Source organism: Antedon bifida, chromosome 7, assembly GCF_963402885.1.
Source record: "Antedon bifida chromosome 7, ecAntBifi1.1, whole genome shotgun sequence".
Classification (NCBI taxonomy): domain Eukaryota; kingdom Metazoa; phylum Echinodermata; class Crinoidea; order Comatulida; family Antedonidae; genus Antedon; species Antedon bifida.
The window spans coordinates 22,522,495-22,549,283 of record NC_136232.1 but is presented as its reverse complement, the minus strand read 5'-3'; the positions used below and the strand labels follow the sequence as shown (position 1 = coordinate 22,549,283).

The following is a 26,789-nucleotide window of genomic DNA, read 5'->3' as shown; positions in this document are numbered from 1 at the left end:
GTGGGCACTGTCTTCCAATTATGACAGCGGCTCTAAATGATTCAAATAGTAAAATGCCCGTTTATACAGGTTGTGTTGGGTCACGCTGCGTCTCTGTTCTTCGTGACAGTGGCTGTAGTGGGGTGGTTGTGAAGAAAGATCTTGTATCAGCCGAACAACTTACTGGTAAGGAGAAAACCTGTGTGCTGATTGATGGCACGGTCCGCAACTTACCGGTTGCATTAATACATGTTAATACTCCATTTTTTTCAGGAAAGACGTATGCACTATGTATGAATAACCCTATTTATGACTTGATATTAGGTAATATTGCAGGAGTACGAGCACCAGGAAATCCAGATCCCACATGGACAGAGCGAAATCTTCAAGGATGTTCTGTTGTTACCCGGTCTCAAGCTAACACTATGGATAAACCATTCAGAACACTTAAAACTACAGAAATACACAAGCAAATCATCACAGCGGGAATTATGGAAACCGCCCAGCAACAAGATATCAGCCTTGCAAAATTCAAGGATCTTGCAGAGAAACAAACTACAACTGTGAGTAACAAACAAGTCGAGTTTCTTGGCCATGTGGTAGGGAAAGGACATGTTCAACCTCGAGTGGAGAAGATACAAAGCATCTTGTCAGCCAAACAACCAGAAACAAAAAAAAAACAACTCCGGTCATTCCTTGGGATGACCAACTACTATAGAAAGTTCATTCCTAATTACTCTGTGATTGCTTGTCCATTAACCGACAAAACGAAGAATCGGGAACCTAACCGAATATGTTGGGAGAAGGCCCAGGAAAGTGCGTTTGTTAAACTTAAGGAAAAATTAAACAGTACTCCAATTTTATGCCTTCCTAATTTAAACAAAGATTTTATTTTGAGAACAGATGCGTCCGAATATGGAGTGGGAGCGGTTCTAATGCAGCAGTATGGTGACGTGAAGTTTCCCGTGGCGTACGCTAGCAAGAAACTGCTTCCTCGAGAAAAAGCATATTCAGTGATGGAAAAAGAATGCTTAGCCATTGTATGGAGTGTACGAAAATTTGAGTCTTATTTATATGGACGAAACTTCACGTTGGAAACTGATCACCAGCCGCTTGTGTTTATGCACAGAGCGAAATTGTCCAATGGGCGAATTATGAGATGGGCCCTGGCTCTACAACCGTACAAGTTCCGAATAGAGGCGATTAAAGGCAGTGAAAATGTAGGAGCTGATTATTTAAGTCGAGTGTAAATAGGACCCGTCACGGTATGGAGAAAATGTTGATACATTATTCTTTTAGAGGGGAGTAAATGTCACAAGTGACATAAAGTTGTGTATATATTTTGCAAGTCATTCTTACTTTTCCTTTTGTTTTCACTATTTGAACCTTTCTTTTGTTTTAGGAAGCTATTGTGTGAAGCCAGTGGAGCAGAGTTGTTGTGTTGCAGAGAAGGATTGTGTGGTGTTTGCTGATTGGAGGAGAGGTATAAGGGTTAAGTTAGTGTGTGAGTTGCTGATTGGTGGAGAAGGATAAGGTGGTGATATGTGGATAATGATATAGAGTTGAAGCAGAAAGGAAATAAAGTGATATACATGAAGTTAATAAATTGTGAGTTGGAAGTAATACTATAAGGCTGTACTTAAATGTAGAACTGTTAATTGTTGAGATTACTGAGGATTAATTTAAATTGTGAAGGTAAATTGACGGAAGAAATAACTGTTGGAAACAGCAGACGTTGTTGCATGTAAAGAATTGTTTGGAAATATTGAAGAGTAACTGGATTGATACTGATATTATTTTACGTGGAAAGGAGAAAGAAATAGTTGGTCGGGGAGCGGATTGCAGGGCAGAACGACATCAAGAAACATTTTAACTTTATATTTGATTTATTTATATGTCAGAAAATAGGAAGAATTATAATTGATAATACAAGCAGAACGGGAGCAGAGGCGTGGGAGTTGTTTATTTGCAGAATCGTTTAACTTTTATCTTTCTAATTTGTTTTGTGTCAGCGTAGGAGAGAAGGCAAGAAGGAACGATATTGTGTACAGTTGTGGCTATTTACCGTTATTCACCGTTGGTTACCAGCAATTACATGTCCGAAAGAGCCGTAATTGCGGCTGTGTGACATAGAGCAATAAATGCTTTAAGGTCTCAAATAAAAAGTGTACCAAAATTAAGTCCAGTTGACAGTGGAGAAATAAATTTGATCGAAACAAAACTTGAATTCAAAAGAAACGAAATGGGAATTGTGTCTACTAAAAGACGACCAGCCAACTGCTTAAGACTATGTAGTCATGATCTAATATCAATAAAAAACAATTTAATGTGTGCATATGTTTCACAAATTCACACAACACATAAAATTAGTGTAGGCAGATTACATGTAGAATTAACATGGCTAAACAAATTTGGTATTATTAGGGAAAACACACCTGTGGCAATTAAAATGTTCAGATCCAACTCCTTCACTCTGAGTGCAGAATGTAGAAATGTTGGAACGTATGTGCTACATGTTACAGTAGACAATAAAGGCCCGGTCACACCTTACCGATAACTATCGGTCTAAAATATTGGTGTGACCGTACCCTAAAGCAATACAAAATTCACCAATACGATTTGCAAAAGGATGCGAATGAAATGGCTTATTTTGACAATATTTATTTACTGTATTTAGTTTGTTTTTTAGTTTACTGTATTTGAAAGTAATCCATTCAATAGAAAGAATAAATTTACTAATAGGTACACAAACATATGAAACATTATTATTCTTTTTCGAATGTACATGGTATGAATCCTGTGAAATGAATTCCTTGTTACGAGTAGGGGGTAAACCCGATGAACTGGTTCACGAAATAGATTACTAACTATCTGAGTGATAGCACAGTGATTTATTTACTATTGGTAATCTTTGGCTACTTTCTTAAAAACGCAAAACCACTCTGTTTTCAAACAAAGAGAGCATTTTAATTTTGAATCCTTGATGTAATACTCCGGTTGAATAAGAAATAAATTTGCACTTGGCAGGCGTCATTCATAAGAATATTTTTAAGTAGCCCACTTATTACCAGCCAGTAAATCAGTTTTGTTACTGGTCTAAATTCCTTGTTATTTTTAGTTACTATTTAACATGTCAACACTCAACATGATGCAAGTATCTGATCATGGCATGTCATTGGTAAAATCACTTGCATTGCACTTGTATCTTTGCATGGTGTCCTAGAAACAATATAAATTATAAATTGGTTCTGGTCGTTTAGTTTCTTTATTATTACAACTGAAATACATAAATAGAGCATTTTTGGATTTAAACATCATTTATGAAAATCAAACAATTACCATAAACACAACTTCACATACTGTAGATGTGGGATCATAACAACACACAGGCCTGCATCATCCAGGCTATGAACACATGACACTTGGATTGGTAAGCAAGCATCATAACTTCACATACTGTAGATGTGGGATCATAACTACACACAGGTCTGCATCATCCAGGCTATGAACACATGACACTTGGATTGGTAAACAAGCATCATAACTTCACATACTGTAGATGTGGGATCATAACTACACACAGGCCTGCATCATCCAGGCTATAAACACACGACACCTGGATTGGTAAACAAGCATTATAACTTCACATACTATAGATGTGGGATTATAACTACACACAGACCTGCATCATCCAGGCTATCAACACATGACACTTGGATTGGTAAACAAGCATCATAACTTCACATACTGTAGATGTGGGATCATAACTACACACAGGCCTGCATCATCCAGGCTATGAACACATGGCACTTGGAATGGTAAACAAGCATCATAACTTTACATACTGTAGATGTGGGATCATAACTACACACAGGCCTGCATCATCCAGGCTTTGAACTCTTGATCCTTGGATGAGTAAAGCTAGCACATCACTTCACAGGAGCTTAGCGTTGTTCACAGTAGATGTCGCACACAATGTTCATTCATTGTATTTCTGAAGTTTCAGCCTAGGCACGATGTTCATGGATTGCAGCTCTTGGAAAAGTAGCTTACATGCGTACGGAATGTGTAATGATGATACATTGCGGGACGATTTACAATAATGACACCTAGGAAAAGAAAAGCAATAGATTATATTTCTGCATTCAACGCATATGAGGAGAGTTCAGAACAGATTAAATGTACTCTACATTTATATAAGTAAATAAAAATTTAAATGAGATCAGAGCAGGTATAGATATATCTTATCACGTCGCAAAGAATTTCCTAAATCCTTCGAAAAACGTTCATTATAGTACTTTTAACAGTTGAAAATAACCAACAGCACTTGATACAAAATCAAGTAAATTGCAACAACTGTGAAAAAGTATATATAGGAGAAACAGCGAGAACCTTATCCACAAGGATAAAAGAACACAAAGCAGATGTCACTTCACATTGTACAGGGATCCTAACACATTCAGCCAGAAATTCAGCCTCAGAAATTGTTCACAACTCAGCCATCACCGATCACATGACCACTCACACTCATTTAACAAATTGGAACGTAAAAATACTAGGTACAGACTCTTCATGGAGAGATAGAAAAATAAAAGAATCCATACAAATATGAAAACATGGTAATACTATGAACAGAGAAGAGGGCGGACTGGAACTACCTTAAATTATATAACAACATACTATGGTAAACGTGAAGGTTCTATAGATGGCATGGTTTTATTCCAGATCAAGATGAATCTTTACACTACACATACAAAATCAACCAATCAAATATCAAGGATATAGTTAGTTATGGCTAAACCATTGTCTATTTTACGACAATCTTACCATCCAGAGTATCCCAGCAGCCCACATGTTCCGCAAACATCAACTTCAAACTTATCACTTGAAATCATCAGTCGTTCCAACAGCAACATACTGGCTCCATAGCCAATCAAACAATCTCGTTCCATCTCCCCTAATCGTAGACCTCCATCTCTATTGAAATAAAAATCGGGCAGTTTATTATTAATTACTATTATTAGTAGCAAAGCTACAAACTTCACTTCCCAAGCTAGGCCTACCTTGATCTGCTAAACTTTACTTCCCTATAGCTAGGCCTACCTTGATCTGCCAATCTTTACTTCCTTAGCTAGCCCTACCTTGATCTGCCAATCTTTACTTCCCTAGCTAGGCCTACCTTGATCTGCCAACCTTTACTTCCTTAGCTAGGCCTACCTTGATCTGCCAACCTTTACTTCCCTAGCTAGGCCTACCTTGATCTGCCAACCTGTACTTCCTTAGCTAGACCTAACTTTATCTGCCAATCTGTACTTCCCTAGCTAGGCCTACCTTGATCTGCCAACCTTTACTTCCCTAGCTAGGCCTACCTTGATCTGCCAACCTTTACTTCCCTAGCTAGGCCTACCTTGATCTGCCTTCTGTTGGCTGTCTTGTTAGCACTGCTCGAGGACCTTTAGCCCTGGCATGCATCTTGTCCAATACCATATGCTTCAATTTCTGATAGTAGACGGGACCAAAGTAGATATACGCACTCAATGCTTCACTAAAGGAAATAATATAGAAATAACAACAGTTGGACAGTGAGAATATTTGACTGCTCTATTTAACGAGGCAGGGCCACACATAACAAATCAGTAAATATAATAAATACAGCAGACAATCAGACAACCACCTTTCGTGGCAGAACAGTTTTACAAAAAGGCTCTTGAGAAAGAACAAAGTTTCCCCTTAATAGGAGTGTCCTCTGTGGTATCTCCTGACTAGAGACGTCCTCAATGGGTTACTCCTTGTTTGTTTCACAGGAAAGTGTCCCCCTTAAAAGTGTTGCAAAGAAGGGCTTTGAATGTATCACATATGGTTAACCTGCACCCATCACAAATTGTATTAATACGAGTCTTACCCGGTCATACCGCTGGTTAAATAGTCTTTACTGAGGAAGTTAAAACCATGACGAACAAGAATCACATATGGTAAACCTGGTTTGCACCCAGCATAAATATGTATATGACTCTTACCCGGTTATACCACTGGTTAAATAGTCTTTACCAAGGTAGTTAAAACCATGACGAACAAGAATCTTACACATATCCTTCACTTGATCGCCACCAAATGCTAAATTAAAATAAAAAAATTAACCTAATTTAAGGTCACACACAACATTTTATGTAAAAATAAATACCATATGGACCTACTGTGATAATTTTTTCCATCTTTAAATGGTTAATAATGTGAAAATTAAGTTGATTCTAATCATTTTAGCAACCCAAAATGCATTGCGCAGATTGATATTTTCATATTGTGATGTGATGCACCCACTTCAATCAATTCTGTGAAAGGGAATTTATATATAAGAACCGGAACTTTTCAGCTAAAATACCAGGTCTTGCCCAATTTGTATTAACGGATTCTGCCAATAAAGGAAAGACAATTAATTCAGCAACGAGACGTCAGACTAGACATATAATAGTTAGCGTACGATGTTTATACGTTACCGCTCTTTACCAGCTAGGCCTACAAAACTAAGCCCAACTAAGCTAGGCCTAGAAACGCCTATGAGAGAACTTTCGACGCGAGCTACTTTGGTAGTGCATTGTTTTCTCTTTTTATCATAATTAACCTTCGAACTCACATTTAAGACAAGAAATGGTTTAATGTTTTTAAAGTTATATATATGCATTATTTTTACAAAACGTCAAAAATTGCAGGTCTAGTGTCTGTGAGGCTTTGACTGAGAGTAAAACAGCGCCACCTACAGTAAGCCTCATCAAACAATAATTAGAAAGCTTCTATAAAAACTTACCTGTTCCATAATGGAACTTTCCATCAAGTACTCCAGCTTTGCCTGCCAAGAGTTCCATTAACTTGCCAACTGTCATACGCGATGGGAAGCCATGAGGATTCATGATTATATCGGGGCATATGCCTTGATCATTGAATGGCATGTCTTCTTGTTGTACAATAAGTCCACAAACACTATCAAAATAAGAAATTAAATTACTATAACAGTTTTTACTGGCACTATTAGCTCCCTCTAGTGCAGCTGCTCTAGTAGGAGCCTGGCTATTGGTATAATGTTCGCTGTGCTCATGTCGTGATAGTTTTAATAAATAGTCTAATATGTCTAAACGATATTGTGGTGTCCTTCTCTTTTGCTGTGCTACTGTACTACAATATGTACTATTACTTCAGTAGTAAAGTAAAGTTTCAGTAGTTTTTTTACATCTCGCTTCAAACAGCCATTCAGTGCATGTCAGAAACACGATTTTTTATTTGACAGTTGTGTAGCTCTCTTGGCGTATCATGAAAGGCCGCCCTGGCTGTGTTTCACACTTATACAGTGATGTAAAACCAGAATAAGGGCTTTTCATTTTTGTTTCACCAGAGATTTCCCATAATATTGCTCACCAATATCAGGTGTTGAATTAATTATCAGGGCATAAATTGTCATGCTTAAAATACTGAATACCAGCCCTAGATGCTATGTTGATGTTTACTAACCCCTTTTGACCGTGTCTGCTACTAAACTTGTCACCAATTTCAGGCCTCCTTGTTTGTCTGAGTAACACTTTGATAAGGAATGCTTCATCAGGGTTTGAGCTGATCATCACCTTTTCAATGTAAGAATCTACTGGTCCTTTATATCTAAAATAAGAATCCAATCTTAAATACATTTACTCTATAACTACAGTAAGCGGGTGTAAGGTTCTGTACAGGTATGTATCTAATATACTTTCACTACACTAGAACATCTAAAGCCTGTCGACGTTAGTCGACGCTATAATCGTTAATCATTAAAAGTTTAAATTTAAAAACGATCAAGTTAAACTGATAACGATAGCGCGAACATTTAATTTCTAGCGTTGAATGTTAGAGTTGAAACTCCTGTCTTCTTTCTTGACGTCGTCGTAACGCGAAAAAATGAATAGAGGACTCTGCTGCCTCTACTAGAGTACAGTGTAGGCATAGGCATACTATATCTCTATATGGTTCTTCGTTTCAGTAGGCCTATCCTAGCCCAAATAGCGTTTTGGACTAGGCTGAAGACTTAGACCTACCTACTATGTTGCGATATCGCTAGAGTTGAACTGGATTCAACTCTTGCGATGTTTACATAGAAGATCGCCGATTATTGTTAACGATAGTAGAGAGGTTTCGCAATCTTACGAATACGATAACGAAAACAAATACGTCACGCGCACGTATTCGTTTTCGTAAGCCAGTAAAAATCTGTTTCGCATGGCAATGAAATATTGAGGGCCGTCCAAAATATGACTGCGGTAAATTTGAGCGAAGCGCAGGTACGTGTTGCTTGGTGCTTGGCTGCCTAGGCCTAGCGTAACATCAATGCGAGTGAGGACTTTAAAAACTGCTATTTATCAAAATTGAGCTGGCATTTTAGTAAATTACGTTAGTAAATTACTTTCAATAAATCTATAATTATATTATAATCATGAATCATTCCTGATTCAAATGCAAAATGTGCAAAATAGATCAAAAACTATACTCGTTTTGTAGTTACGAATATGACTGGTGATATTCGTCAACACGAATACGCTTTACGAATATGAAATGGGGATCAGCTCAAAAGTTTCACAAATGCGTGACCTATCCGTTTTCGTTATCGTATTCGTAAGGTTGCGAAACCTCCCTAGTGTCGAATAACGTCGACAGGAAAACAGGCTTAAAGAGAATAACTTTGAATACTTGCTTCTGGAAGACGTTTCCGTTAATTCAAGATTCAAAGATCCTGTGATTCACACATTAGTTTTAAACATGCTCTTAAAACACATCTTTTTAATTTATAGTTTGATTGAAACGTTTGATTTTATAATTGCACGAAATTTTAACGTGACATTTTTACCTTTTAAACATTTTTTACATTTTTTTGAACAGTTTTAATTACCGTAGTATCACTAGTTTTGATTGGCATAGCCTTTTATGGTATTTTAACTTGATTTCTAACGTTGTTTTAATTATTATAATGGTTTATTACATGTATGGACTGATGTACAGCTGGTTAAAGATGACGAACATCGTACGCTAGCTATATACCTAGCCTGACGTTGTATAGTTGCTGCAATAATTGTCTTTCTATTTTTGCCAGACTCTGTTGATACAAATTGGGGGAAACCCGGTATTTTCGCTGAAAAGTTAGGAGTCTTCCGTTTGTTTTGGCCTCACAATTGATCGAAAAGTGGGTGAATTACAGAAGAAAAACAAAAATATCAATCCACGCACAATGCATTTTGGGGATTTATAGCGGGCTGCTATAATTATTAGAATCAACTTATTTTTCACATTTTTAACCATTTAAAGACGAAAAAAGTAGGACCATATAGTATTATTTTTACATTAAATATAGTTTGTGATCTTAAATTAGATCTAAAAAACGTAGGGAAGGGGTCTTTAAAATATTACCATACCGGTAAATTAAATATTTTAAAATTATCTAAAATTTACAATGGGCTTTTAAAACTATTTTTGTGTAAAATACTGATTATCTATACTAAAAAAAAAATTATTTTAACATACGTAATTGGAACATCTTGATACTCGGTCGACTTTTGTTCCCTCTCAGCACCTGGTGTAACAAGGCTAGTATTTGTTATCTTTGGTACAGACTTATTAAGTAATACTTGTCTGTTTGAGACCTTTTCCCCTACAAATATAAAAAAAAAACAGAATAAGAAATTACCCAGTTACAAAGGCAAGTAACAAACAATACTTTTGATACACACATTTTTAATAAGCCATGGACAATTATAATAATTATTAAACAATACAATAATATAATAAATGTGCAATTTCTTTCTGACTGTTTTATTATGTAATTTATTTTGAATCTCCTTTGAGATCAGTCATTGTCATTTTTTTCAGTGCTTATTTTATTTTGTATCTCCATTGAGATCCAGCCACTGATGCCCACAGCATTTTCATTTTTTCAGTGCTTATTTTATTTTGTATCTCCATTGAGATTCAGCCACTGATGCCCTCAGCATTGTCATTTTTTCAGTGCTTATTTTATTTTGTATCTCCATTGAGATCCAGCCACTGATGCCCTCAGCATTGTCATTTTTTCAGTGCTTATTTTATTTTGTATCTCCATTGAGATCCAGCCACTGATGCCCACAGCATTGTCATTTTTTCAGTGCTTATTTTATTTTGTATCTCCATTGAGATCCAGCCACTGATGCCCTCAGCATTGTCATTTTTTCAGTGCTTATTTTATTTTGTATCTCCATTGAGATCCAGCCACTGATGCCCTCAGCATTGTCATTTTTTCAGTGCTTATTTTATTTTGTATCTCCATTGAGATCCAGCCACTGATACCCACAGCATTGTCATTTTTTCAGTGCTTATTTTATTTTGTATCTCCATTGAGATCCAGCCACTGATACCCACAGCATTGTCATTTTTTCAGTGCTTATTTTATTTTGTATCTCCATTGAGATCCAGCCACTGATGCCCTCAGCATTGTCATTTTTTCAGTGCTTATTTTATTTTGTATCTCCATTGAGATCCAGCCACTGATACCCACAGCATTGTCATTTTTTCAGTGCTTATTTTATTTTGTATCTCCATTGAGATCCAGCCACTGATGCTCACAGCATTGTCATTTTTTCAGTGCTTATTTTATTTTGTATCTCCATTGAGATCCAGCCACTGATGCCCTCAGCATTGTCATTTTTTCAGTGCTTATTTTATTTTGTATCTCCATTGAGATCCAGCCACTGATGCCCTCAGCATTGTCATTTTTTCAGTGCTTATTTTATTTTGTATCTCCATTGAGATCCAGCCACTGATGCCCTCAGCATTGTCATTTTTTCAGTGCTTATTTTATTTTGTATCTCCATTGAGATCCAGCCACTGATGCCCACAGCATTGTCATTTTTTCAGTGCTTATTTTATTTTGTATCTCCATTGAGATCCAGCCACTGATACCCACAGCATTGTCATTTTTTCAGTGCTTATTTTATTTTGTATCTCCATTGAGATCCAGCCACTGATACCCACAGCATTGTCATTTTTTCAGTGCTTATTTTATTTTGTATCTCCATTGAGATCCAGCCACTGATACCCACAGCATTGTTATTTTTCCAGTAATTTGTAACTTTTGATTTATAATAAATATTTTAAACAAACCTGGTGAACAGATGCCGTCAGAATCGAGAACCTCGTGTTTCCATAGTGGTTTACGGGTGTTGGGATCTAAAAGCGGCCCCATCATACGGTCAAACGTCTGATTTGCGTAACGTTTCAATGTGCATTTCTGATTCCTGTAAACCAAACACCTTCCAAAACCTGAAAAAAAAATTGAATGGAAACAATTTTCTGAACATTCGGAAACTTGAGGATAATTATCTTTATAATCACACTATAAGAAATACCCGCTTCAGAATGATGGGTACATCTTCCCCTTCTCTTCCTGTTCATTTTAATATTCCATAATACTCCCCAAATCTCAACCCACTCCCTGGGAAAGGTTAGTTTAAAACCTCCCAGATACAATGTTGAAACCCCATTACCACAACTCCAATCTCCCTCACTTCAAAACATTCCCAGTCATTTTGACACCAAACCACCCAATAATCCCCAAGCTTCAGTAAGCCTAATACCATGCCACCTAGATTGTTTTAGATCTAATTAACTAGGGCAGGAGGCGCCTGAGTCCGGGATGACCGAGACACAACTGGTGCAGACAGGGGTTCAATTAGACCGATCCCTGGTTAGCAACGAATGGGGTATCCCATTATTTCAGTTTAGTTTATTTTTGGCATGGTTGGAATCCCTTTTATCGTATTAGTTTATGTATAGAACTTAGAGGTTTCACAACATTAGTTGCTATATAAATCCAGGATATAATATTATTATTACTGAAATTTATTTTCCCATTTCAGTCTCTTGTAAAAAAATGTTGATTACGTCACCAACAAATTGAGTTTACCTCTATCAACCGACGCCTTGTTTAAAATCAAAGCATCTTCAATGTCGTAGCCGCTATAACTCATAACTGCCACACAGGCATTTTGACCAGCTGGTATTTTATCAAAATTGATAAGGTCTATTGTCTGGGGAAAACATATTAATATATTAATATTGTTACTATTAATGCACCTGTGCATAATGGGTTAATGTGCACCTGGGCTAAGTAATATGTACTACAGTATTGTTATTCTATATTGTGTAGTACTGTATGTCAGTCATACTGTATGTCAGTCACACTGTAAGAGTCATACTGTATGTCAGTCATACTGTATGAGTCATACTGTATGTCAGTCATACTGTATGTCAGTCATACTGTATGTCAGTTATAGTGTATGAGTCACACTGTATGTCAGTCATACTGTATGTCAGTCATACTGTATGTCAGTCATACTGTGTGAGTCATACTGTATGTCAGTCATACTGTGCGAGTCATACTGTATGTCAGTCATACTGTATGTCAGTCATACTGTATGTCAGTCATACTGTATGTCAGTCATATTGTATGAGTCATACTGTATGGCAGTCATACTGTATGAATCATACTGTATGGCAGTCATACTGTCTACCAGGAGTATCAAGCTAAAAAGAATTGCTGTCTATTGATGTAAAACTATTCCTGATACATACATTTTTCATGTTTTGCATTTTGTTTTGAAGAAAATTTTGACTTTGAATAAAAAAACAAATGCTTTTAGTAACAGAAAGTCTTCTATCAAGCTAGCTTTAATATAAAAAAAAGACAATATGATTCTAAATGTATGTTATTTTCTGAAATGATAAACAGTGACCTATGACCTGTAAACCTCATACTGTATATATTAATAATCTCACCTTTGATTTGACAAGTGGTGGTTGTGGGTAGGCTAATAAGTACATCAACGTATCAATACGGTTCCGTTGGTTGTATCCGATTGTACCTGCAGAAAGATATTATTATTATGAATTTAACTTTTTTCTGTCAATAAAAATTGCAATATGTCATTTGTATAGAGTTCTGCGATGCTGACGTCACGATGGTAGGTGGCGCTGCATGGATGGTAGGTGGCGCTGCGTGGTTGCTAGCCAACCAAAAAATGGCCTGAGTGACTCCAAGGTCACCAATGGTTTGGAATAGGCTTATTGAAGTAGTCATTTTAAAACTTAATAATTTTCAATAAAAGCAAACTAAAATTTTAAAAGATCACTAAATATTTGTTTTTAATAATCTATTTATTCTTCAACTACAGTTGAAGTTAAAAAAAATCAGATAGATACATAATTTGATAGAAATACAGATCTATATAGTTTTGGTTGGTTTGGGCTAGCAACCACACAGCGCCATCTATCGTGACTGTGAAGTGTGTATTTCAAAATCACCCGAACCAGATACTCTTGGATCGGTAGGCAAGCATTTTAACCACCAAGCTAATAGAATATTCAATAATCAGAGTACATACCCATTGCTTGTTTTCCCATGGCACACTGGTACGTGTTCCTCGGGGATTGGTTGTGGTGAGGGTATGGAATAAGTCCGGCACAAACTCCAAGTATGGTGAATGGTTCGATCTCTAAATGTGTAGTATCACTGAGAAATACAAACGGTGGAAGGAAAATAAACTAGCATGAGAGATTAATGAACACCTTTTTATTACGCATCAGTGATTTTTATGCTGGACATGATCGCAAACAGTTACAAAATGCTACAAAGATGTTGGACATCAGACAACTTAATCTTTGTGTCTAAAATACACATTGCCTTCAAATACATGGATTACCTTACACCTTGTGTAAGATAAGAAACCTCAACATTGTGAGTCTGAACACAGCCTTAAAGATGTATTGCCCTCCCACCCCAAACATGAAAAATGAAGATTAATTAAATCAGACTTTGAATAGGTTATTTTGTAGATTTAATAAAGTTAGGCCATAATCACTTCCATAGAAGAAAAAAAACGGAAACAAATAATGTTTTCACTTATAAATTGAAAATTTTTCAGGTAAGTAAATTGGTTTTTTTTCGAACAAATTTTTGGTCAAAGTGGATAACTATTATGTGACATTAAAATGGAATATTCAACAGAAAAATAGTTAATAATTATTTTTTCATGACAATATATCTTTAAACTTACTTTGTAATTTCTTTTTCATAAAGCGCAATCTCACTATCACTTTCCTCGTTTACGTCCAAGTACTCCACAAGGCCCTCTCTAAGAAAATCATCAAAGCTTCTGATGCCTTGCGTAAGCTCTTTGATATGTTTCTCCAATACAAGCGGCTGGCCTTTATCAACGATGATATATGGCCTAAAATAAACCAGTACAAATACTGCAAATTAGCAAACTTTCAAAAAGTTGAAGCAAATGTTAGCAAAATAGAAATCATCCAACCGGAACAATGTGCAAGGTATCACCAAATAAGAAAAAGCCTGTTTGATGATCTGAAATTTGAAAATTCTCTTAAACCCACAATAGTGAATTTCACGCTTGGTTGCACAACATATAGAAAGTGTTTTGGGTTATTTTAAAATCTTGTTAAGTAGCCTATGTGTATCAGGACAATATGCACTACTACAAACTTTATTTATTTAGCCAAATTTGGCAATCATTTTCAATTGGCGCTGTACTGAAACAGATTATTTGATTGTGTATGCTAGATTTACACTAATTGCATTTCAGTTTTGAGTGAGTTTATATACTATATTATGTGTATGTAACAAATTCAAAGACTTTCTGATCCTGAATAAAAATGAGTAAATGTTACTTAATTATTTATTTATTATTGTCTGGCTATCAATCCTACCTACACACCCGTCCACCATCAGATGCTATGTTAACGCACTGTTGGGCGTGGTTTGGACAAATCGAGATAAACTCGTTGATAAACCCAGCCCGTCTCATGAGCCGAAACGTCTTCACCAACCTTGAATACTTTGTGATGGCACCTAAAATATTACCTGAATGAAAAAAGGGCAAATAAATACTTTTAATTTAGTACTTCACACAGGTTGTGTCGTTTATCACTTAAACACTTCTTAAATATCTATATCTATTTACGCAAAAAGATTAATGAATGCCAGCCAGTTTAGTTAATAAGGTAATGGTTTTAAATTTGTGTAGCGCAATACAAATAGTCTCTATGCGCGGTGTACTCGGATGTTATACTTTTCAACCACATGCTTCTCCCCTAAGGGTCACGTCATGTAAGTGTAGCCACTATAAGGCGCTCTAACATCTGTTCACAACACAGTGGCTGAGTGTGAACTAGTACACCGGGGTAACCCCCTACTTGTCTCGAAAGATGTACTAGGTTCTTTAAAGTGCACACGAGCAATGTGTGTACACTGGACCTACGGTTCATAGTCCTTATCCAAGAAGACGTGTTCTGCCACCAGAACCATGGAGCGAGTGAACCTCGAACCTTTGCCAATGTTATGGCTGGATTACGGTTCCACTGTCTTAACCATTTGGCCACTACACTAAACATGCAACAAATGTTCTTGTGTTTGTTGATAACCTACCATTAAGAAACACCATGTACATGCCATCTGAGCAAAGTTCTTCCCCTGACATTAAATTGATGTCTTCCACCCCAAGATTGAAAGCCAATCGGACGATTGGGCCTTCCTCTATATCCGTGGTAATATGCGTCATCAACGCTAAATTCTTTACAAGTCCACAAGCCTATACGAAAACCAACGTTTAAATTACGTATGCCATTGTTGAATTGTAACAATTAAATTCTGGACCTAATTTATAGGTCCATGTTTAAACTATAACTTTAGGGACCATATCAAAATGTGTCTACTGCAGTAACTACACAATTTACTAATCATACATAATCATCTCATAAACTTCTACAGTAAATGTACTATATTAGTCCTCAAGATTAGGATTAGGCCCTCCACGGCAGCCAGCAGTGCAGCGCCTACCAGATCAGCACATCGAATAATGTACCAAGTTCTTTAACGTGCACTGTTAAGTACACGGGACTTTACATCCCATCCGAAGGATGAGGCAACGAGAGTAAAGCATCTTGCCTAAGGATACAATCAGTATTGTACAGATAACCTCAAACCCATGCCTATCACATGCTAGTTTGATATTACCATTACACCATCACTCTCTGGTGTATATACAGCACCCGCCACTATTTCTAGACGGTCTCCCATCCAGAACGCAACAGGGCCCAACGTTGCTTAACTTCGGTGATCTGACGAGAACCGGTGTTTCAACGCAGTATGGCATTGAAAAAAATTTAATTATTATGTAGTTACTGCAGTAGAATAATTTTGACATACAAAAATAACGTCATTGTTTACCTCTCCTTCTGGGGTGTCTGAGGGGCACAACATTCCCCACTGAGAGGGCTGCAAAGAACGAGGTCCACTAACTTTTCGAGTCTTTTCGAACTGTAATACAAACAAACAGATAGTATTATAAACTGCATAGTAGTATAAATAAATAATATATTTATATCATATAAATTGATTTAATCACATCATTTGGTCTTAGTTCAACTGTTCAACAATACGTCTTTATAAAGGACAATGTAAAGCTGCATGTACACTGTATCATGACAAGCTAAAACTATATATTTTGTATACTATTGTACCACTGGAATATACGATACAGTAAACCTTTGGGGCAACCCTTTTCAGGGGACACACCTTTTCAGGATACACCCCTTTTCAGGGGACAACCCTTTTCAAGGGACACTTCTTTTCAAGGGGACACCCCTTTTCAGGGGACACCCTTTTCAGGGAACACCCCTTTTCAGGGGGACACTTTTCAAGGGGACACCCCTTTTCAAGGGGACACCCTTTTCAGGGGACACACCTTTTCAGGGGACACACCTTTTCAGGGGACACACCTTTTCAAGGAGACACCCCTTTTCAAGGAACACCCTTTTCAGGGAACACCCCTTTCAATGGAACACCCCTTTTCATAAAACACACCGACTAAAGGCATACTTTGCTGTTCCACTCATCAGCAAACCCCTCCCTAAGCTCCACCATTTACAAGATTACCTGGCTAGATATTCTTGTCATCATTCCAAGGCATGATATGTATGAGAGTCGTGACAGTACTTGGGTCACTCCTGCCCTCTCCATTTTAAATCTCTTCACTGTCCAATTGCCCTAACATAAAAAAAATGTCCATGGGTTGAAAGATTGGCTGGTTTATTCAACGGACGAAGTCGAAATGTTCTCTCAATTTAACAAATGCTTTTTGGTCATAACATTTTTACAATTTTTTATTTCATACGCATTCCAACAAGCAACTTGCCAATTACAAGATGGATAAACGATTTTATAATTTATTGTGCTTATAAACTGAGACTCATTTAAGGCCTAGGGAGTGGAGTTGAAAGAGTCGTGAGTTACAACCCTGGCACTATGACTGTGATGTGGTCATGATATTAGTTTTATAGTGTAGACAGAGCTTAAGACCTAATTAATGTGTCCATCCATAGTAAACTGTTTACATGTTGTTTAAAGATGCTACTATAGAAAATAAACATGATGATGAATATGGCCTTACTGTTGATATAGCGTTGACTAAACCGTTAGTTATCTGATCTTGTCGCATGTGTTTGACGACATCGAACTGCGCTGCCCTCGGTTTTGGTATTGTGTGATCTGCTATCTTCTTCAATTCATCATTGAATTTCTTAAATAGATCCTCAAACAATAACGACAACAGCTGTAAGGAAAATTAAAATATTTTATTTTTTTTTTTTTTCAGCAAATTTTGAATATTCATGCAAATATCGAAGGAATTATTTATAGATCCTACTTCTCAACATTTTGTTGTTTACATTAAAATATTTTTTGAAATCTAGGAATTACAAAAATACTTTAATACCTGGCCTGCTAACTCCAGCCTCTTGTTACCATAGTAATCTCGATCATCGACTTGTTTGTCGCCCTCTGCCAAAATAACTCTTCTCACCATCAATGCAACATAGAAACTTTTTGTACGAAAATTATATTTTACAACCTTTAAAATAAACACGGTTTAACATGAATAAATTTAAATAAATTCAAAAGTTAAACATTTCATTTATTTCATTTCATGGTCAAACACAGTAAAATTTGTACATGGTTTAAAATTATTTTGTTTGTTCAAAGTTAAAAATTCACATAAAAATATAAAAATGAGTTAAAGTTAAAATTTGGTAAAATACTAACAAAACACATCATTTAAAGTACAGATAAAATACATAGTTTAAAATACAAAATACAAGCAAGCTTGGTGTGTGAAGAGGGTATATAATAGCACAAAAATGATTAACGTTTCCAAGTTTCATTAAATTGCCTCATTGCAGTAGGGAGGAATGAGTTTATCATTCTATTGGTTTTCATGCTCTATAGTTTGGAAATTAAAACAGAATAAATATTCAGATTCAGATTCGATTTATTAAGTCATTCATACATAGTATAATGATAATGGTTTTCTTGGCAGAAAAACACAAGCAAAACAATATACACATAATATTTACATTCGTGATCAACTTGGAACTAACAACAACTGATCAATCAATCAAAAATACTATGACCTATCTTTGAAACTCTTTGTAGTCTAATAGCGCTATGAAAATTTATGTCTATTTACAGGTGGGGCCCTCATTTCACAATTTTTAGGCCCTGTCCTATTTCAAAATACTTGATCCGCCACTGATATACTTACAGGTACATGGGCTAAAAGTGTGCCTGCCAGAATATCTCTGGCCTCGTCCAACTTGCTTTTTTGAGGACCACCCCACATTCGTCGCTGTCTAATCTTACTCCCTATATACTTTAAAGCCTGTGAAAGATATAAATGTTGCCAAAATTATTTGTATACATTTTTTTTAGAATAGGATAAAGATAAAAAAAAAGATAAAGAACAAATTCCATGAAAAATTCCTGATTTATGGCAGTATAAAAAGTTATCATTAAAATTTCACTAGAAAAATTTAACTTCTAAAAAATACAGCATACATGGTTTAGAGATGCCGACTCAAGCTGATGTGAGTCCAGGGTTGGCATTTATCAATATTTGCTTATATTTTTGCTTAAGCTGAAATATTTAAGAAGTGCTTAAGCAAATAACTTAATCTTATTTATCAAACCGTCTTAGAAATGTCTTAGCAGAAAAATTGTCTTAGGTAAATTTTACTTTGCACATGCGCAAAATTAAACTCTAGAGGGCAGCAAATTATGTCTTAAGACGAAAAATCCTTGCTTACGCGTGCGCATTAGCTTTTTTCTCTTAGCGATGGCGGCGCTATAACATTTTATCTCCGTATTTTCACTCCCAACAAGAGCATTCTGGCTACTATTGTTTTTATTACTTGAAATAGAGAAAGAGCACAACAGTCGGAAAATATATATGAAAATCATTCGCTCTAAACTTAAATCAAATCAACATTTATTTATTTTTATCAATGACAGCGACCCTTGGCAGCCGATACAGTTTTCTAAAAGTTAGTCAATTGGGTAGTACCTATCCCGAAAATATTAGTTTTGCTCGTCCAATTTCTAGGCCATCTTTATGACGATCGATATCATTATTTTAGCGTCCGTAGTACAGCGGAAAACGCACTAGCGTAGCCTTTCCGAATGTTCAATGTTCCGGCCTAGCGCGCTCGCGTTGTCAAAAAAGAATGTTTCTGTTGCAGAAATGAGATAAGACGAAATTTTTCATCTTAAGGCAGGGTGTTGTTCATCTTAGATTTAAGACAAAATTAAGCAAATTTTTTTGCTTAGATATATTGATAAATCTGACTTAGGCAAAATCAAGGATTTAAGGCAAAGTTAAGACGATTTTTTTGCTAAGCAAGTTTGATAAATCCGGCCTCTGGCCTAAGAGAGGCATGATTCAGGCTTCAATAAAGGGTCTTTCACACCTGTTCCGGCACGGCACAAGCAAATCATAAACATGAATGTCTCGTTTTCACGAGGCTAGGGGCATACCGATTGGTGCATAGCCGCGTGGAGCTTCGTGAAAAAGGAACATTGGTGTTTGATTTGATTTGCCGGACTGGAACCGTGTCAGAACATGCGTGAAAGACCCTTAATGCAGGTTTATGCCTCACCGAGTCTAGGCCTCTCTAATATAGGTCTATTTAACATTTCTTGAATCTTTGATTTTCAACATAACCACCAAATCATATAACATAAGTCGGTTTATTCTGATATCCAACTCTAACGTTAACACTTATAATAATAAATTTTTTTAATTTATAGTATTTTTCTCACAAATATTTACTTACTTACTTTTTTTTTATCCCTGTATGTATCACGTATGTATGTTAACTATTATTATAAAATATTGAATTTTTTTTTTGTGGGTCTTGAAAACTTATGCAGCTTTTAGTTTTAAGAGCGATAAAAAAAATGGCATATACGTGCAAAAGTGTTTTTCTCCTCTAAAGAGTCATCAATATTATATTATTGCAATCAACGAATAAAACCAATTGATGATAATATTAACATTCAGAACATACATTCTTTAAACAAAAATCATTAAAATAATACAAAGATCTCAGCGGTCAGCAGATCGGAATGATAATTGTTTTGTTTAAAATTTGTACAAATGTCAGTTATTTAGTAGTTTCAAGTATGTTTCGCATGGGAACACCGATAATAATACACGCGCGACTTTTGGCACTTTTCGTCTCTTCTTGAAATTGCTCTGAATTATCATGTATTAAGGGTCTTTCACACCTGTTCCGGCACGGTTACGGTCCAGCGAATCCAACGCCAATGTTTCGTTTTCACGACGCTCTAAGGTAATGTAATGTTGTTCGATTATAGCGCTATACAATCAAAAGATTGTCCTAAAGCGCTGAGAGAAAAAACAGAAAGAAATTACAAAGAAAAAAAGATGGGTTTTTAAGAGTGTTTTGAAAACTATGATAGAGGATGCATTTTTAATTTGTTTTCTTTTTAAACGTGGCTATGCGCCAATCGATATGCGCGTAGCTGCGTAAAAACGAAACATTGACGTTCGATTGGATTTGACGGCGCCGGACCGGAACAGGTGTGAAAGACCCTTCACACTGTTTATCCACGCAACATTAGAATCATGACACACTGATGCAGGTATACCACAACCTACAAGGTTTAGGCCTAAAAAATGGATATTAAAATGCAAAAACTAGAACAACCATTACCTGTAACTGTGTTAGCACCTGAAGACGATGACACTCCTCAATGCTGGATGAAAATGCCGTCATGACGTTCTCTTCTATTCCGATCATCTGGAATATCTCCTGATCAGATTCCACACCCATAGCTTTCAAGACGACTGCAACCGGGAGATCCTAAGTAATAAAATATTTAATTATATAACTTAGAAATAGAAATAATCATAGATGCTTGTTATAAATTTAAATCCTTGCCATTGATTGGCTAATTTTGGTTACAACGAAGGCAGAACTGTTGTAACATTGTTATAAAAACATTTTTTTAAAAAGTTTAATTCAAATTACAAGTTAATATTTTCTTTTTAGATTGTAAAAGATTTAACATTTTTACCAAAAAATGTCATTTTTTTTTATTTTAAAAATTTCTATTTTTGGTTCTTTAATAGTGCAATATTTTTATATAAAATTTCTATATTTTCATTTTAAAGATTATTGGACTTTTTTCTTGCAACAAGTATTTAAGTTTCACCATTTTGTAAACATATTTTTATCCTGATGGTATTACAAAAAATCAGTAAAAATATAAAAATATTAAATTCATAATCAATTTATATCATACTTCAGTCATGGTGTTGTGTTTGATGTAGTAGCGTCCTTTCTTGACAATTACACTTGTTCTACTTTTTCGTTCATGTGTTGAGCTGAAAAAACACATATATATCTACAAATCAATCAATGGACTTAATACCTGCATTGTGTATCTATGGATTATCTTTCATATAGTATTGCATATTATATAACACCTAAATAAATTCCTGTCATTTGATTGGACGATTGTGGGTCACATGGCGTGCAATAGTACGCACTATTAAACGATCGTTTAATAGTACTTTTTTTCGTATGCGAAAAAAAAATCTGTTCGCGTTTGGAAAATATTTTTTTTATACTATTGCTTTTGAAATACAACAGCGCCACCTATTTTGTACTTTCGTCGCGAATGTTATTGTTATGACTGGTTTCGTGATGGAAGCACTGTACATTTTTGGAGAGATATATGTACTAATTTAGATCAAAAAGGCATTTAAATTAGCTTTAGATCGTTTTTAGCATTTTGATTAATTAATGGGAACATCTCTACAAGACGTGGAATCGTTGGAAAAAACATAATTAGCCTAGATGAGTTCCAATTGCCTACAGAAATTTCGTATTGCTGTCTTTCAGCCTAGCTAGGCCTAGTAGGCCTTTGTACCATTACACTCATAAATATTCTTTATTTAAACTAATTATTTAAAATTCCGAAAATAGAAGGGACTTATTCTGTTAATGTTCAACCGTCTTTTTTTGGTCACATACTTACCTCGTTACTGTGCAAGAAACAGCGCCCTTTCTGTCAGACTCGACTATCATTCGGTTCTTTGATAATTGTTCCTGTATCAAAATGACCTTTTCAACTCCTTTCACCACAAAGTAACCCCCAGGATCTAGTGGGCACTCGTTTAACTTGGCCAGTTCAGATTGACTTTTTTTGGCTAGGATACAGTTTGAGCTTCTTAGCATTATAGGCATTCTGTAATAAGAAACAATATACACATATGAGTGTTGTAAAAATAAACTCATGGTGAAAATAGAACATTCATCTTTCACCGAATGAAATTAATTGTACCATTGCATGAATATAAAACATTTATTGTTTTATGACACACCTCAGGGTAGATATATTATTTTTTCCTGATCCTATTTTTGGTCAAAAGTGAACACTACAAATAAAAAAAAATCATTTTTTTTTGGCAACTATAAATCAATATCAAGGCTGATTCTGTTAACCTACCTGCCAATTGGGAGATCTTTCCGAATGACCCTTTGCTGACCTCTGGTGTACTCAATGTCCACTTTGATCTGAGCTGAATAGGTCATGTCACGAAGACGACACTCATGCGGGGAGGTCTCTCTAGTGATGCTAAATGTCTCTTCCACATCTGGCTTTCCAACATATATGTTCAGATACCTAAAATCAATTATATAAAGTAGAAAATTTATAATATATATAAATATATAAACACAATATAATATACTACTAGATGTTTTACACATTACCAGTAAGACTTCAAAAGATGTTCATTCAAACCTTCGTACATGTACTTTATCAATTTCATTGTTTTATAAGTGTCATGTAATTTAGCCTTGGCTTTAATTTGGATGTTAAATAAAATGAAATGTATGCAGTGTACCAGGTTATGATGGCTTTGCGGAAGGACAGACCATGGAAAGAAATCACCTAAAATGGCCTTAGAAGAAAGGTTTTAAATGGGGTCAGGGCCAAAAAAAGAGAAAGACAAAGGTCTGCTGCTGAAGATAGTAAAATCAATCTTAGCATGAGAACTCAATAGTGGTAGTAGGTCTGCTGCCAAATCTTAGGATGAGAACTTATAGACACAATATGGTACCTAACTAGGCTTCGATTGTAAACACATTTATATGTATCTATTCATTCAACAACATACTCACTTCATGTAGAAATTGGGATCTGCATTACTAATAACTTTTTCGTTTGCCTTCATAATTTTTTTGATCTGTTAAACCACAACAAGAGATAAAAATAAGCAAATTAAAATTTACAGATTTGATACTTCCCAAAAGCAAAGTTAGACTATTATTTTTATCAGGGGTGGATTCTAGGGGTCACCCTGGTAATTTAGTATTTGGTCACATTGAACATAACTTCAGTAAGCTTTCATAAATTTTCTTGAAAATCAATGGTATGTTCAGGGCCGTAGCCACCAGTTTGGTTGGCAAGGTTTCAACCTAACCACTTTTTGACACAGAGCTTTGACAACCTTGTGGTCTGCACAGGGGATTGTTCACTTTATTTGTGACCACCGCACCACATTAATTTTAATAAGGTACTGATTTTAAAATAAATAATTCCTACCCCCACAAACAAACAAATACAGTTTCTTACTACTTACTTCAACATTGATGAAGTAATTGAATGAGTCAATGTGTTGTCGAACCAAACCTCTTACTTTTAGAAAAGCCGGTAAAAGTTTCCATTTATCCTGTAATTGAAAACAAAAAAGGGTAAAAAACAGTCTACTGCAGGAACTACATTTTGAATACATTTATGAAAATATAAACATTTAGGTAGGTTTTATTTTTGGACAATCATACTCACTGCTTATTGCAGTGAAGTTTCATCATAAACATATACATTGGAACAACATAAAAGAACACATTTTTGCAGTATAAAATGTAGTTAATTTTTTATTTAAAGACACTAGACCTACAATTGTTGGCGTTTTGTAAAAATAATGGATATATACCACTTTCCAAAAAAAAATTAAACTAGGTCATTCCTTGTCTTAAATGTACGTTTTATAAAAAGAGAGAAACAATCCAATATCTAAGTGGCTCGCGTCAAATGTCCTCTCGTGGACGGTCTTAGGCCTAGTTTAGCTAGACTCAGTTTTGTAGGCCTAACTGGTAAATAGCGGTTACGTACGAACATTGTACGCTAGCTGTAGGCCTAGCCTGACGTTGTCTCGTTGCTAAATTAATTGTCTTTCGCTGAAAGTTACGGTTCTTTTATTTGTTTACCTTTCATGCCATCGATCGAAGTGGGTGCATCACATCACAATATGAAAATATAAATCCGCGCGGAATGCATGTTGGGATTTATAGCGGGCCGCTATAATTATTAGAAACGCCTTGTTTTTCACATTTTTTTTTTCATATAGTATTATTTTTTACATAAAATGTAGTGTGTGACCTTAAATTAGGTCGAAAAAACATAGGTCTAGTATCTTTTTATATATTTTTTTATGAATGATGACACAAAGTTTATGAAAAATGGTTGAGAAATTGAGAATTAGTAATTTACCTGAACAGTGTTCACAGGAGCTGCAAGTGTGTTATTGTCAAAGCTCTCTTCCGTTTCATCATCTGTAGCCATAATATTATTATTATCAACTCTTTATTTTTCAGTGGATAATCTAAACTAGAAAATATAATTTATCAAATTGATTAATAAAACGACACAATTAATTATAATAATTAGTAATTGGTCAATAATTTTAGCCCCAAAATATAGTTTCAAACTTTCTGTTTTATTTAAATTATAGGCCTATAAAATACAAAATGAACCTAGTGGTCACGTTAGGTGCGAAAGTACAGTAGCGCGAGGCCAGGTACTGTAGGCCTAGGCCTACTAGCCTGGCTGGTATATTCTACACTGCAGTGGACTGAAACTAGGCCTAGGCTAGCCTGCTTGCCTTGTCTAGAGAGAGGGCCACCACCAGGTCAGGGCCTAGCTTTAGCTAAGTTTTCTACTCTAAGCTAGCATGTTAATTATCATAATTTTAAGCTACCTCCAATTAACACCCCTGTGTTTGAAGCACTAGCAGGTTACTTTGCTTTGTTTAGTTAAAAATTAGGCGTGTTTTAACTTCCAAAACATAGTCATAGAAACATGTGTGCGAAAAAGGTTGTTGACGAAAAGCGCCACCAACTAATCTACAAACTGCAACTATGGAACGCCGTTTGTGCCTACAGTATAGGCAGACATGCTCGCCAATTACTTATAGTCAAATTCTATCAAATTTTATCTTTACCAATCATCCATAGTAATTTGAATCAATTTTAAATATTTGTGTGTTTGAATATGTTGTTTATCATACTGTAGCTTGGAATATAGTATTTCTTATTTGTATGTATGGTAATGAAATGTTACTGATTCAACAATAAAGTATCAGAACAGAATAAAAGGTAGCAAACACAATGAGTATTATGCAGTAAAATATGATTATTTATTCAAAAAATCTCCCATACACCAGAAAAACAATATTTCTTTTGTCACCATTTTCCTCGAATTTTAACAGTGTAAAAGGCAACAGTTAAAATTCGACTCTAGAGCTCAACAAACACAACACGCACAATGCTTTAAACCACTTGCATTAAAAATATCCAAATCATTTGGGCCGCAATTTTAACGTATCAAAGCTACCTAAACGACTGCGCATGATCACACAAGAAGACATTCAATTTCTAACATTATAATATAACATTTTTCTAACAACGAACCCATAGCAACAGTGTTACAATTTTCCGTATTATAAATCTATGTATTGCACGAATAACTAACATCTTAAATTGTTGTCAATTGTGCACCGATCGTATTCACTCAAATCTAAATGAATTATTTATTTATTTAAATGATTAACTATAAATATTTAATGAATATGCAAAGTTATATTATTAACGTAATTAAATGTAAATTAATATTATAATCTATATGGATATTTTAGCTTTAGAATATGCAAATGATGCATAAATTATTGATAAATATGCAAATGATTATTCAACTAAAATTGAAGTATTTATGAATATGTAAATAAATATTCAAATAGGCCCAAGTCATTAACAATATGCAAATGATTATTCAAATAGGTCTGATGTAATATCAATATGCAAATGAATATTCAAATAGCCCCAAGTCATTAACAATATGCAAATGATTATTCAAATAGGTCTGATGTAATATCAAAATGCAAATGATTATTCAAATAGCCCCAAGTCATTAACAATATGCAAATGATTATTCAAATAGGTCTGATGTAATATCAATATGCAAATAAATATATTCAAATAGCCCCAAGTCATTAACAATATGCAAATGATTATTCAAATAGGTCTGATGTAATATCAATATGCAAATG

The 26,789-nt window shown here is 35.3% G+C and overlaps 1 protein-coding gene and 1 long non-coding RNA gene across 2 annotated transcripts in view; one reads left to right on the top strand and one right to left on the bottom strand.

Annotated features, from left to right (window-relative positions):
• Window positions 1-3,225: 3,225 nt before the first annotated feature.
• On the bottom strand, window positions 3,226-25,583 carry LOC144848465 (DNA-directed RNA polymerase III subunit RPC2-like). The gene is made up of 27 exons (XM_078705211.1): window positions 25,443-25,583; window positions 24,956-25,072; window positions 24,045-24,134; window positions 23,584-23,648; window positions 22,907-23,083; window positions 22,436-22,645; window positions 21,698-21,779; window positions 21,106-21,255; window positions 18,636-18,752; window positions 17,811-17,945; window positions 17,487-17,648; window positions 16,973-17,083; window positions 16,265-16,354; window positions 15,464-15,626; window positions 14,746-14,899; window positions 14,076-14,249; window positions 13,404-13,531; window positions 12,799-12,884; window positions 11,927-12,050; window positions 11,125-11,283; window positions 9,514-9,640; window positions 7,480-7,623; window positions 6,782-6,954; window positions 5,997-6,093; window positions 5,387-5,524; window positions 4,807-4,956; window positions 3,226-4,088 (listed from the first exon to the last, which is right to left on the bottom strand). Exons 2-27 carry the CDS (start codon window positions 25,025-25,027, stop codon window positions 3,959-3,961), a joined length of 3,408 nt encoding a protein of 1,135 aa, XP_078561337.1. The 5' UTR covers window positions 25,028-25,072; window positions 25,443-25,583; the 3' UTR covers window positions 3,226-3,958.
• LOC144848567 (uncharacterized) overlaps window positions 6,729-26,789 on the top strand; it is a 99,744-nt gene continuing 79,683 nt past the window's right edge. The window contains exon 1 of the long non-coding RNA XR_013613871.1: window positions 6,729-6,739. This is a non-coding gene — a long non-coding RNA (uncharacterized LOC144848567). The remainder of the gene's footprint in view (window positions 6,740-26,789) is intronic.